Genomic DNA, 14,736 nt, shown 5'->3' with positions numbered 1-14,736 from the left:
TTTAAGATTACAGGTGCACAACTGCACTTTCATCTCAAACACCAACTTCTATGTCAAGCCAACTTGACCTTCATTATCAGGGATAATCGCTGGTGATGAAATCTACATCTGCAGGTATGACCTAACAAGGGAATCGTCATTTAAAGGGGCCAAGACACCAGGAGCATGCATGTCATTTTCTTTACAGGTCACAGGATTGTGCACTTGTTCTTCCTGTGGAGTCTGAGGGAGAATGGTCAGGCTGCCTGTGTATGATCAATACTAAAAAAATCAACATGAGCACAAAAGCTGAAATGGTAAATGGACTGATTCTTATATAGCGCTTTTCTACTCTCCCGGAGTACTCAAAGCGCTCTATACAACATGCCACATTCACCCAATCACACCGAATCTCACAAGCACTTTCTCTAATCCGAGTGCTTTCTAATGACATTTACACACAGTCATACTCTCTTGGATGCATCGGAGAGCAACTTGGGTTTAGTATCTTGCCCAAGGATACTTGACATGCAGGCTGGAGAAGCCAGGGATCAAACCACCAACCTTCCGATCAGTTGGTGACCTGCTCTACCTCCTGAGCTACAGCCACCCCAACCCCATCATTTTGGAATTAAGTGGATTCTTAATTCCAAAATGATGTTCCATGTAAATGGCCTGCATTTGTATAGCGCTTTTCTAGTCCATAGGACCCCAAAGCGCTTTACACTACATTCAGTCATCCACCCATTCACACACACATTCACACACTGGTGATGGCAAGCTACATTGTAGCCACAGCTGCCCTGGGGCGCACTGACAGAGGCGAGGCTGCCGGACACAGGCGCCACCGGGCCCTCTGACCACCACCAGTAGGCAAACACGGGGTTAGTATCTTGCCCAAGGATATTTGGCATGCAGCCAGGATGCAGCCTGGGATCGAACCACCGACCTTCTGACCTGCTCTGCCACCTGAGCTACAGCCACCCCAATAGACATGCACCAATGATCAACCATAAAGACTCTGATTAATGACTGTGTGAGAGCATCACTGGCTTTATTTCCAGACTGCAGAGTGTACACAATGCATATGTCCAGGTGGGGATGATGTGTATGTGTGTGACTGGAGAAGGCAGATTGTGTTTCAGCTTTCTCGGGTGTGCGCTGTGCTCCTGACAGTGATCATGTTCACTGCAGAGATTTCACACACATAAGCTAAATGAGAGCTATCACCACGATCAATCACTTTGACGCTCTGTTCTGAAATTCTTTAATTCCCGGTGATGCTATCCTGGATATTAACCACTCATGATCTTCCTTAATGTGATGAGGAAGACTCACTACATTCATATTTGGGAAAGGTGCCCCAGACTTTTTCCTCATCCTGCCACATGCTGTCATTATCCTGTTAGCTGCTGTGAGCTACTCACCGTGAGTGTCGGTGTCAACAGTCCGACCCTCTGCTACGTTCTCCAGGAGTGTGGAAGTTGATTGTGAAACACTGAGCGGACGTTGAAATTTAATTTGGCTCACTGATACTGAAGTAACACTGCTGACATGAATGTTTATCATAAAATTAATGTTTTTCACGAAGTCTGCAAACCCAGTGCCAAAAGAGTTGGCACACTGTATAAAATGTCAGTAAAGAAAGAATGCAATGATAGAACATACAAAATATATCAGATGTTTGAAATATTTTCTCATTGTGAATTTAATGAAAGGAACACATCAGCCGGAGGAACATTTTGCACATAAGTCAGTAAGATAGGCAGCTGGTCAGTAATGTGATGGGCATAAAAAAGACTTTGGATATTTCATCATCAAAATATCCTGGGAGGCTGGAGCAATGACTCAGCGCAAAGGACAACACCAAATATTAATATTGGATCCCTGAGATCTTTGGGCTCTGCATGAAAAACAGACATGAATCTGGCATGGAAATCAGAGCAGGGCTCAGAAACGTTTCAGAAATAACTGTCTGTGAACACGTTTTGCTGTGCCATCCACAAATGGAGGTTAAAAAAGAAGCCGTATGTGAGCATGATCCAGAACCCTGGCTGTCTCCTCTGGACCAAAGCTCATCTAAAATGGACCGAGGCAAAGTGAAAAACTGCTCTGTGACTAGACAAATTGAAATTTGAATTTCTTTTTGGAAAATACGGACGCTGCATCCTCTGAACTAATAAGGAGAGTTACCATTCAGGTTGTAATCAGCACTCATTTCCAAAGCTGATATGAGGGTGCATTAGTGTCTGCAGCCTGGTCATCTGGAAAGGCACAGCCAGTGCATCTATAACAAGAGCATGGCTTTGTAGTACGAGAGTCTGGGTCCTGGCCTGCCTGTACTTTAGACCTTCTGGCACATCATGAACTGAAAAATATAGTTAGTTAAGACCCAAGATTGCTGAGGAGCTAGAGTCCTATATCAGACAAAAATAACAACATTCTTCTCCAAAAAGTTTAGCAGCTGCTCTCTTTCAGTTTCCAGATGTTTATGGACGAAGAGGGAAGCTACACAGTGGTGAATGTGGCCCTGTCCTGGCTTTTTTCAGATGTGTTGTTTTCATCAAATTCAAGCACTATTTCTATACTCTAAATATACCATAATATTACCTAGTAAAAGATGCTAGACTACAGTTAAATCCATATTATGATCATTCTGCACCACTCCAAAACCTTCTTTTGCCACGGAAAAGCAAACGTTCTATTTTGTAACTGAAATGCATGGACACTGTTATTCTGTGGCTAGCTTTATTGGAATGTGCATTTTATGGAGGAGAGTATTTGAATTGACGGTCAAACTAATCATCTTACTCTGCAGCTCTTGTGGCTGATACAGATGCTGTGTATCAGCCACAGCATCTGTATCATTTATTTGAAAGTCAGAGATGTTGTGAGGACAAGCAACGGCCTTGGATGGCTCAAAGCTATGATGTTTTGGCTCTGTCCCGTAACTCCTTAATGAGTTCCCCTGTCCCACATATTTCTGGTCCTTAATGATAGAGGTATTTTGATAAACAAAGCAGACTTAATTTACTTTGAAGCATCAGGGGGAAGAGGAGACTCCCAAAACAGCACAGTGAGGCAGACGAGTTTTTACAGTGAGTGATGCGCTATTAAAAAAGAAGAAAAAATGACAAACCTAAAAATATGTCAATCAACATCATTCAGTAGCTTTTTGGGTTTTCTCAACTTTTGCCTGTTGTTGTTGTTGTGAGCTTTACTAAGATTTGCATGTTTAGATAACAGCTTTGGCAACTTTAATTTTCTTTGTCACTAAATTATGTGCATGTGAGGTTAACAATACTAGCTTCAATTACATGTTCAGAAAATTTTGCTTGTAACCAAAAAATTGAGTTGACATATTTGGTTTGGCATTGATTTTTATGCCAGGCCTGGAACCAGCCGGGGTTTTACATCAGCTTGTGATTTGGTTGAGTTGGTTGTTACAATAAAAAATGTCAGTTAAATATATTTAACTGACATTTTTTTATTGTAACAACCAACGATTTATACAGGAAAATAATGACTATTAACAAGGTTGCCCAAACGTTTGCATCCCACTGTATCTGCCAAAATGCAGCTACTAATGGGACTCACACAAATCTAAAGTGTATTTTATTATCTGAATGTTACAATGTGTAATATTGGCTTTGATAAATGCTGGCAAGTTTATATGGCATGTAGCAAATCACAAGCAACCCACACAGGTGGCACAGTAGCTAATTTCCTTATCATGTGGACGGATCAGGATGGGATATTAACAATGTATTGTCTTTTCCACAACCACATTGATTGAGTCGCACATTGATTTATCCAGAAAAGGTTTTCATTATTATAAAGTATTCCATCAAATAATGTTCTGTAATGCTGGGATTACACTGTGTGATTTTTTTTTTTTTTGCTCATTTTGAGCCGATTTTTCAGTCGTGCGACCGTTTTGGTGATCGGCCCGAGTTTGGCCTTCATTGTGTGTCATGCATCGTGTAGTATACGTGGGGTAACAAGAAGCGATTAACACCTCACGACCAGCTCCCGATCATCAATCACTTGGTCGTAAGAAAATCAAACGTGTTGCCTGATCAATGTTTTTCATTAGCAATTTAGCAAAGTTGATGGTGGCGCGTCTGTGTGAGTGAAAAACAGAGAGGGAGAGAAAGGGAGAGCGAGCGACAGATTTTCTGTTATAACCTTCATGTTATGGACGCACAGTGTGAGCACTCAGGTCGCATCAGAGTATCGGGCCGTATAGTGTGAGACCCTGCATCATCACCTATGAAATTCTAACCCCTGTGAGTCAATCGTACAGTTCGAGCAGGGGCTGAATAACGCGACTGAAAAAAATTGCACAGTGTATGCCCAGCTTAACTGAATTGATTTATCCAGATTGCTGATACAACATCCAAGACCCCACCCAGTTTCTAGTATTTTCTAACAGTAGAGTCTGTCTTAATAGAAAATATCAGTTCTCATTGTTTGGCTGTTTCACTGCCATACTAATTTGCTAAGGGTACAGGGGAGGTCGTTAAATGTTTTGTTTATGAAGCGAAGAGTTCATGTCTGAAAAAGCCACTTGGGTTAATGTGAGAATGAAATACTGAAATGCTTAGAATGCAGTTTGACACGGTCCAAGTGGACTGTCGTGTGTCTTTCAATCTGTGTAATGGTGACACACTATTTAAAGAAACTGTTAAAGGTGAACTGTGGTTTCACTTATCTTTTTTATTTAGGGACACACATAATGTATTTTATCCCCTTTGTAAAGAAACTGCACAAAATTATATAAATCTGTTGTCACAATCTGGGTGAAGCAGACTGTGTGGAGTGAGGACCCAAGTGCTGACACTGACAGTGCTGAAACAGTACAAAACAAAAGGGTGAAACTAAACTATAACCAAAACTGTATGATCTAACGCTAACAAAAACAAACCTGGAACATGAACATTAAAACCTGGCATGAAATACCTGGACCATGAAGGCTTGACATGAATACGTGAAATCCCCCCAGACTGGACAAGGAATGAATGAAAACTCAGAGACTAAATAATAATAATAATAATGGATTGGATTGATATAGCGCTTTTCAAGGCACCCAAAGCACTTTACAATGCCACTATTCATTCACTCTCACATTCATACACTGGTGGAGGCAGCTACAGTTGTAGCCACAGCTGCCCTGGGGCAGACTGACAGCAGCCTCGCTTCCATATCGCGCCATCGGCCCCTCTGGCCAAGACCAGTAGGGTAAAGTGTCTTGCCCAGGGACACAACGACCAGGACAGAGAGCCCTGGGATCGAACCGGCGACCTTCCGGTTACAGATGCGATTCCCAACCCCCTGAGCCACGGCCACAGGAGGTGATATGGTGAAGTGGAAACACATGGGGAAGCAATGGTTTTACTTAACATAATGACGACACAGGGGAAGTGAAACTAAACACACTGAGCACAGAACACCAGAGCATTTCAAAATAAAACAGGAAACATAATGGGAGGCAGACATGGCACACATGATAGACTAAGGTTGTGTCCACATTCATGGGCTGCATCCTCCTGAGGACCCGTCCTTCGCGGTCTACGTGGGCCGGGTCCTCAGAAGGTCAGGTAGGCGGGAAGTAAACAGCTGTGAAATTGGACGGTCTAGCCTTCAGATTTGCGTCACCGCTGTCTCGGTGGAGTTTAGTAAACTCAGCCGTCTGCTCCTTGCTATCTAAAATATAACAGGACACTGGTGTAAATTCTCGACCATCTCACACTTCTGTTTAATCAGTTTTCTGTTTGACGTTTATTCAGATGTGTGAAAACCACACAGCTAGTTTTATTTTATCTAATCTAATCTAATAATTTTAATCTCAGCCAAACCGATTTACTCACGAACAAATAAAACACTGAAAAAAGCCAAACAATAACATTTTTAGGTTATGTAAGTGACTTTTATATCACGTTTAACCTGAGTAGCGAAAGACCGCGGTGATCTGAAAATGATGCGCCGGGAGTTTGACGTTCTCGCCGGCTCTAGTGACCCTCGAGCTCCCAGCTAGCTATCGAGCTGGTGGATAACAGACGTTTCCGAAAACGTCGGAGCACTTTTGCAAATATGTGGTATCTTGATAAACCGAGCAGATATTTGAAGTTTACACAGCTGCATTCTCGCCTGAAAATATGTTTATTTTGTGACCCAGAAAGAATAATAAGAGTAATATTAAAAACTTAGCAGCGGCCACCATTGTTGGAAACTGGAACTGGCTGGGCCGCGCTATGAATTCTGGGATATGGTGGGCCACGAAGGACACACCCGACCCATCCTTCAAATTCGGGGAAAAAGAGGACACATTTGTCGGCTGCATTCGGAGGAGTCTACGAATTTGAACAGCCTGCGTTGCGTCACTGTGATGTAATCGGCCTTCAAATGCGTCCTCAGGAGAATACAGCCCATTAATTTGGACACGACCTAAGACACACGGACACAGAGGAAGAAGGAAACTGGAGATGAGACATGGAAATAACTAAGCACAAACAGACCATGATAACTGGGAGGAAAAGGAATGGTTCACAAGGGGAATACGTGTAAGCAAGGGGGAGATGGCAGACAAAAACATTACTGAAACGCATTAAACACAAGGGGGTGAAGACACTAGGGGGACTCTAATAAACAGAACCTAGGCAAAATAGAAATGAGCTTAAGATAACTAAATGAGACTTAAATATAAACCGTAAACATCAAAATATAAGAAAACAAAAAACACTGTGTCAAACAACCCAGGATCGTGACGTCTGTAGTTTATCAGCTTTATTTATTCCTGTTAATATTGTATTACGTTTAATGTTACTCACTTCCAATCGGTGCACACTTCCTTCTTGGTGAGCAAACAGTAGGCTCTGTGTTGACTGTGTATGTTTGCGTGTATTCTCAGGTGAGGAAGACGGATCCCTCCACACTGGTGTTTATAGATAATGCAGGGAGACCACAACAGTCCACAGACAACCTCAACTTCAAGCTGGTTGAGGGCATTGATGAGTGAGTATAAAACATTATGTCAGAGAAGAAGCAGGCAAATGAGATTTTTTTTTTGTGTGCGTGTCCTTCAGTCTAGCAGTGAGGTTCAACAAATTACACCATGCCGATTGAGAAACTCATTTTAGCTCACAGCGGGTAGAAACAATGATGTAAGGAAATGTTCCAGGAAAAAATAAAACACATCCAACAACATATTTCCCTGGTGACGTTTCTGATTTGAACAGCTTTCAAATCAGCAGCACAGAAACGTCCACTGGAAGCTTGTTAGATTTTTGTTACAATGTCTGTCTGATTAGATTAGCGTGCTTTCAATTAGCCTGCTATTCAGTATACTGAATGAATCAGCTCTGATAGAAATTCCCCTTTGTCTGTCACTTAGGATTACTAAGCTCTTCCATAAAATTCTCTTAAATATCTTAAGCCTGGACTTGGAGCTGAATGAAAATAGAATGTTAAAGTCACATATTATTTCTCATGACTGAAGATTAAAGAGAAACTTGTTAGTTTTCAGAGGTGTTACAGGACAAATTTTATTGTATTTATTTATTGTATTTATTGTATTTAATGCTTGCTGTATTTAATTAATATAATTACATTTTAATATACATTCATTTTCACATGATAGTTATTCTTGCTTTTTTGTACACTTTATTGGGTTGAAGGTTTAATTTGAATTTATAAAATAAATTGTTTTTGTCAATAAATATGTCATTACTATACTGTTAAATTGTTCATGCTCATAATAAACATAGTGTGAAATATTGAAGTTAAATTAAGCCCAAAGCTCAGGCTTCAAACTTTGCTCTTTATGAGCAAAGAGTAGAAGAAAACTTTCAGAGATTGAGCGTTTAGCAGAGTGCTCTTTAAGAGCAAAGAGTAGATTTGCTCATAAAGAGCTGGATTTGAGCTGACCTCTAGGTCAGTCATACAAACAAAGCTCAAAACTTACATCTTCTTTTATACACATATCATCTTTTTTTTTGTCCACAACAGCTGCAGCAGTGTCGGTCTACTGGAATTAGATTGAATTTCTTGGCTGATGAATAAAAAACATTAAACTAAACTACTAGAAAGATTTAGGTTCCAAAAGTTGTTTTTGTGTTTTTCTTTCTCTTTTTTTCTTTTTAGTGTGGTGATTTGTTGAGCTTTGCTGCTCTTGCAGCACTAGAGAATGGCTAATATTGATGTCTCTAAAGCTTTTTGCTTATGACTTATTGATTCAGGAAGCTTGAATCACCAAATGGCTTTCCAACCTGACAGAAGTCTGCACTGCATTATCACAAAAATCTAGTATGGCACAGCACTGTAAAATAAAAAAGTAATAATAATAATGTATGGCCTCCCTTTTCCTTGTTTGTAAAAATCTTCATTACAAAATCTCCCTGTATGATTATTGATCTGTTTGTGAAAAATCACGCAGAGACTCAGAGGCAGAGAACTATGGACAAAACAAAATTAACTTCAGATAAACTGCAGACAGAACAAAAGGCACAAATATTTAAAGGCAACAACAGGAAATCTGGCTTTGTTTAACCCGAAGAGCCAACAAAACTGAATTAAAGAGCAGATTACAAACAATAAGTTAAACGCCATCCTTCCAGCAGAAAGAAGCGAACATGTAGTATGAACACTCACATGCACGACATCTCCTGTACAGGAGTATAGTACTCTGTGTGAAAGCATGAACACAACAAATCAGAAAAGTCCAGAACACCATTATTTCAATTCAGTTCAAAAGATACAACAGCAATCAGTGCTTTTTGTGAGTCTGCCAGTGTCAGGGTTTTTATTGAAAAAATGACATATTCTTTCGATACAAAAACATGTTCATGCCTTTTTAATTTGTCATTTATTAAAGTTCTAAATATATATTTTACCTCAAAAGTACAGTTTTTAAATGTAATGTTACTGAAACAAAAAAATAATTAAAAAAAATAAAAATCTATCTGATCGAGAAATCCCTCATCTTTGGAAAAGAGAGTTTATTACAGAGAAATGTCTCTTTCCAAAATAAAAGCTATACTATCCGCTTCTTCTGGGCTATATTCTCAGCAGCATATTAAACATATCAGGTCCCCATAAGGAGAATCATGTGCTAATGACTCGGGTAAAGTTTGTAGCATGCGTGCTTGTTGTTTTTGTCTGCTTCCACTTGTCTTTGCACTAGGATGATGTCGGCGTAAATGTGCAGTAATATTCATTGTGTTCCCACTAGTGCTGTCAGCGTTAACCTCGTTAAAATGACATTAACGCCATAACGCAGCAAATCTCCGTTAACGAGTTACCGCAGATCGCCCCGTGCGTGGGGCTGGACGGCGTCAACACGTTGATGAGCTAACTGCGCTAACGCACTGCGTGGCACATCTAACATACTGTTTTACTTTTGTCCATGATGCGCTTACCTTCAGGGTCATGCTTGACATGAAAACCAAAATAGTTCCAAACGCCAGATCTGAATGAGGGTGGGGGAGGTTTAATTTTGGCTAGCGTTGAGGCAGTTGCCATGTTGCAACAAGCTTAGCTTCTGTCTTGCTAGCTTGCTCAGTGGATCTGCGCTCGACAGTGCAGCCTAGGCGAAGTATTTGAACGCAGATCCACTGAGTGCTCAACACAGACAGCATCGTCAGAAGAAAAGTTGTGACACAACTTTTCTTCTGACGAAGAAAATTGTTTGATACATTTGCGTACCGAACCGAAAGCACTGTATCAAACGGTTCAATACCGATACGAGTATTGTTGCACCCCTAATTTATTTATATATATATATATATATATATATGTATATATATATATATATATATGTGTGTGTGTATATATATATATGTATATATATATATATATATATATATAAAATCAACAGTGAGTTCTGTTGATTTTATTTGTGAACACATGTCCATAAACATGGCTTGCCCATAAAAATATAACCGCACATCCGAGGATAAGAGTCAACCTTGAGGTGACTTTTAAAAATGCAGTTTTTGAAAGATTGTGTTGTATAGAATGCATCTTGTGTAATAATTAAACAACAGTCTCTTACACATCCTTAAGTTGAATTTCACCTTTGCAGAGTAAAGGGTATGTTATGCAGTGGGATGCATACAGTATGAAGGGCGGTAGAGTTTTCAAAACTTTATTTATATTTACACAAACTCAAAGAGAAGGACAACATGTTTTTTAATTGCTGTGTAGTTGTTGCTTTTTGATTTTTTAGAAGAAGCTGAAATGGGGCTGTTAAGCCACGCCCCTGAGAGGTAATGAAGAAAAGTGTCAGCTTCCTTTTAATGAATCAGCCAGGTTCAAAAACTAATGATGGCTGAGGGAGTATCTGCTGTGTAATAATCACTATCAACATGAATTCTTCTTGTGGCACAGAGTGACTCCACCTCTAGCTCCGTCACCAAGTCTAAAAGTGTACTCGTATATTAAAAATATACAGTTTGTGTGTAACCTCAACATTGAAGTAGAAGAGCATCCCAGCAGAATGAACCTTTTTTTGATAATCCACAAGTTTTCTTCTTATGCCACCCTCAGGCTAAGATGTCAGCCTTCAGTAGCCTTGTAGCCTTTATTCTAGCAGCATGCTCAGGGCAATTTTTTGAACTTTTCATGGTAAAGCATTTTCTTCTTTTAAAGTGTTCTGTACAAATCAGGCTTGTCGCCATTGTTTCATCCCTGGCACTGCTAAAACCTAAATCATGAGCAGGTTCTTTGTTTTTTCCTATATTGTGACGAATAAAGAACATGACGATCTTTAGAGTCTGCACACAAATATTTTAGTTTTCTAGTCTGTGAAACAGCCATTAAAGCTACAACATATCAAAACCAATGTTATGTCTTTTGTCAGATTTCCAGAGAAAGCTGTGTCTGTGCTGCGCTCAGGCTGTCTGGAAAGTCTTCTGCTACGCTCCCTTTACACAGACAGGGAATTCTGGGACAGCCACGGCGGGTCCAGCGGTCTCGGGCCTCTCATCCACATGGTGGAGCGGAGAGGAAGAATTCTCCTGCAGCACATCAGGGACAAAAAGCTTCAGCTCAAGAGGGATCTGTGACTGACCTGATCAGGCCAGCCTGGATTATAAAGTAGATGCAAACTGCATCTATTAGCTGTCGTCAAAGAGAGCAAGAGTCTCTGGAAGAAAAGAAGCCTGCAGCAATGAAATGCATTGTATAATTTAAAGCACAAAAGTCATTAAGATTGAAAAGTGCGCCGAGGCACAATGAAAACAGATTTAGAATGGTTTTTGCAGTGCAGAGTCATCCAGGGCTTGCATGGTGGAATAAAATATTTAAATGTGTGCAAACAGATCAACAAAGCAACAAAGTGGACTGAAACACTGGGAGCTAAGTGCACTGTCTGGCAGCCTGAGCCCAGCAATTCATGAACATGTTTGACTTTTTCACTTCATAATACGCTTTTCATTCTTCGTTGGTTAGTCTTAGTGTTCTGTAGTATTGGCTGTACAGCAGATACAGTATTTTTAAAAGGTGCAACTGCTTTTAGGTCAGCTGGAGAGATGGACCCCTGTGCTCTTGCATTCTGGTCTGCACTTTGTAAAGATGCTAAAGGGCCCTCTAGACTGACCAAATGTCAGCATGTGGTGCTTTTAGAGTAAGATTGAGTTGATACAAAGCACTCTGAAACTTTCTAAAGGTATATTGCAATTTGCGTTATTTCACCAAGTCCTACCACAAAAGACAGTTCTGTTTTCACTTAAAGTTTGATGTCTAGGCTTCAAGCTCATCACTCCCACCACATATGATTCACACAGAAACTAGGGAGTGATGACTAAACATCCTCCCTGGAGCCTACAGGTTGATGGAGGTAGAGACCCCGGACAGCAGAGCCATTAATATGTCAGAGGGAGAAATGGGAAATTCGGGAATGAAGGAAGACCGCTAAGGTTTCGGCAGGTATATAACATAAGGAGAGATAGTGTGTATGACTTACCAGCCTGAGCTCACAAGCTTCACTCCATTTAATTCATTACAAAATAAAGTGTGTTGTCATGTCTCTGCTTTAGCCATTTTTATTGTTATTATTCAGGAAACAGATTCAAAACTAAACCTGAAGATGTGTCATTGTGTGTACCCCGTTAAAAAAAGAGCCAGCAGTCCTAAATTTGATTGACTCAAATTAGGGCTGGGCGATATGACCCAAAATTCATATCTCGATATTTTTTAGCTGGATGGTGATATACGATATATATCTCGATAATTTTTTTTTTAAAGCCATGATGTAAGAACAAAAAGAGAGTTGTTAGCCAAAGCTGTGGCCCAGATGTCACACAGGCACTTTTAGTAACATACAGCGTAGATGTACATGAAGAAATTACTCAAAAATAAATTATCAGCATTTATTAAATCAGTGGTTCCCAAACTTTTTTTGCTTGGCCCCCCTTTGTTTTACAAGAAAAATGTTTATATTCAGCTATGCTCCATCTCCTGCGCCCCCCCCTGCAATGGCTCTGCGCCCCCCCCCCCCCCCCCCCCCTAGGGGGGGGGCCCACACTTTGGAAAGGTCTGCCAGCGCCGTGTTCCTCTGCGGACAGTGTACTCCCGAACCATCTGGTCCATCACATCCACGCCACACTTTGTTTTGTTGTAAAGGGTGACAGTGTTTGGCTTCCTTTTGGTAGTGTTATCAGTCTGAACCACGCTGTGCATGCTGCTAAGAATATAGACTGTCTTCTTCCATTTGGCCGCATACGCCGTCAGCGTGGCAGCAGAGGTTGAAAACACCTAAGAAATAAGATAAATTGTTATTTCCATAGCCCTTTTACACACAATGAAACACATAAACATAGAACCACAAAAGACCTGCAACATACCTGAGTGGTGAATTCATTGCGATCTGTCTGTCTAGTGGATTGAGGAATTTTCCTGCGAATCTTGTTGACTGTGCCGAGGATGGTGGTTTTCCGTCTAAGAAGTTTTTGCGCAAGTGAAAGCAATGTGAAAAAATTGTCCGTGGTAACATTTCTGCCCTTGTCTAGGAATGGTTCCATCAGCCTCATTACTACATTTTCAGAAAGTCTCTCCCCAGTGGGACGATTGAGGTCCTTGCCAAGATATGGGAAGACATTGCAAATGTACTTGGATTTTAGGTCGCAAGCCACCCAAAACTTGATCCCAAACTTGTCAGGTTTACTTGCAATATTCTGCAGGAAACAGCACCGAGTCTTTGATGGGAAAAGCTGTTCATCAACGGTGATATGTAGACCAGGGTTGTAGCACGTGATGCAGTTGGTGACAAATGATCCCCACACACTGGAAATTGCAGCAAACTTATCAGTCTTTGCTCGATTTGCTCCATTGTGGCATCAATCAGACCACTGGTATAATGTTGAAATGTACTCACTCACTTTTTATTATTATTTGTAAATATGTGTACAAATGGTTGGTTTTTTTGTACTGTTTTTATCAATAAATCTCAGCAACAAAGGAAATACACCCATGTGTGTTGATTTCTCCCTAAGATGGCAAACTGAAACACTCCAAGTTGGTGACTTTTGGAGATTTATTTCCCTGGATGATTGAGAATGCATCAAGATGAAACACAAAAGGAAGTTCACAGCTTTTAGCAGCTCCCCCAACCCCTCAATCACACACCCCCACTCCCCTCCCTCCAGAATTCCCAGGTAACAACCCAATTTACATATGAATGACTAGCCAATTTAGTTTCCACTTGGCTGAAGCTAAAGCTTAGCTAAAAGCCATTTGGCTGCTCTCCCGGGTTTTAAAGGTAGAAAAAGCCAAATGGCAGTCCGTGGGGGTTTAAGTGTTAAATAATAATGCTCCATAAATAAAAGAAAACAATGTTGTTTTTGTGGATAACAAAAAGCTCACAATTGTGCAGTCAAAATGTAAACTAAAAGACGATGAGCATAATAACAAAGACAGACAGATTTCACAGCTGCTCTGTTCCCAAGTTCTACTACTGCGTGACTGACAGCCTTGAGTTTGAAATCCTCTTCGTAACCATGTCTCTTAACAGGTGCCATTTATGGCCCTTATACACACACAATACAGTAATATTACGTTGAAGCACAGTACGTATCACTCCACGAGGCTAAAGACTACGGTAGCCGTAATGCTCCGACAATCCATAAGCGGTGCTGCTCCGTAGCTTACCAAAGTCGTACTAAAACATTTTTTTGACAGATTGCTGAGCGTCGTGTACCACATAAAAACGGTTCGCGGTCATTAAGCACAACCAGAATTCATACATAAGGCGCACTGTCGATTTTTGAGAAAATGAAAGGATTTTAGCGCGGTTAGATCGCTAACACGTTGACGCCGTCCAGCCCCACGCACGGAGCGATCTGCGGTAACTCGTTAACGGAGATTTGCTGTGTTCATCTTGTCGTTGCCTGCAGGTGAAGCTATGGGTGAGGGGGAGTTGTGTTCAGTGAAGGAGAGGCGAGGCCAAGTAACGTTGCGTAGAGACAAAAGTGGACGAAAGAGGCAAACTTGCGGCTCCACAAGTATAATTATAACGTAACATATACTATATCGATATAAACGATATTGTCACATCTTATATCTCGTATGAAAATATATAGATTTTTTTTTTTAAAAAACTTGATATATCGCCCAGCCCTAACTCAAATGGTTTGATCATCTGCAGAATATGCAATACCGCTGTAGCTCCGTCTGTTCTTCAGGGCGCCTGTCACTGCTTTTCATTGAAGCCTCCCATCTGCACTCAGTAGCTTCTCCCCAAATGTCGCCTCATTGAAGGGA

At 40.8% G+C, this 14,736-nt stretch overlaps 1 protein-coding gene across 5 annotated transcripts in view; it reads left to right on the top strand.

Moving 5' to 3' along the window:
• Positions 1-12,173, top strand: part of gask1a (golgi associated kinase 1A) — a 77,590-nt gene extending 65,417 nt beyond the window's left edge. For 3 of the 5 annotated variants that reach the window (XM_026185008.1, XM_026185007.1, XM_026185006.1), the window contains exons 5-6: positions 6,890-6,993; positions 10,838-12,173. In XM_026185008.1, the coding sequence (XP_026040793.1) occupies positions 6,890-6,993; positions 10,838-11,042 (309 nt within the window). In that variant the 3' untranslated portion in view covers positions 11,043-12,173. Of the gene's footprint in view, positions 1-6,889; positions 6,994-7,986; positions 8,033-8,216; positions 8,354-10,837 lie in introns of those variants that run through there. The other 2 variants (XM_026185009.1, XM_026185010.1) reach the window with 2 other exon arrangements.
• Positions 12,174-14,736: the final 2,563 nt, after the last annotated feature.

Source organism: Astatotilapia calliptera, chromosome 11, assembly GCF_900246225.1.
Source record: "Astatotilapia calliptera chromosome 11, fAstCal1.2, whole genome shotgun sequence".
Lineage (NCBI taxonomy): Eukaryota > Metazoa > Chordata > Actinopteri > Cichliformes > Cichlidae > Astatotilapia > Astatotilapia calliptera.
Note: the sequence above shows the minus strand (reverse complement) of the source record. Positions and strands in the feature narration are given on the sequence as shown.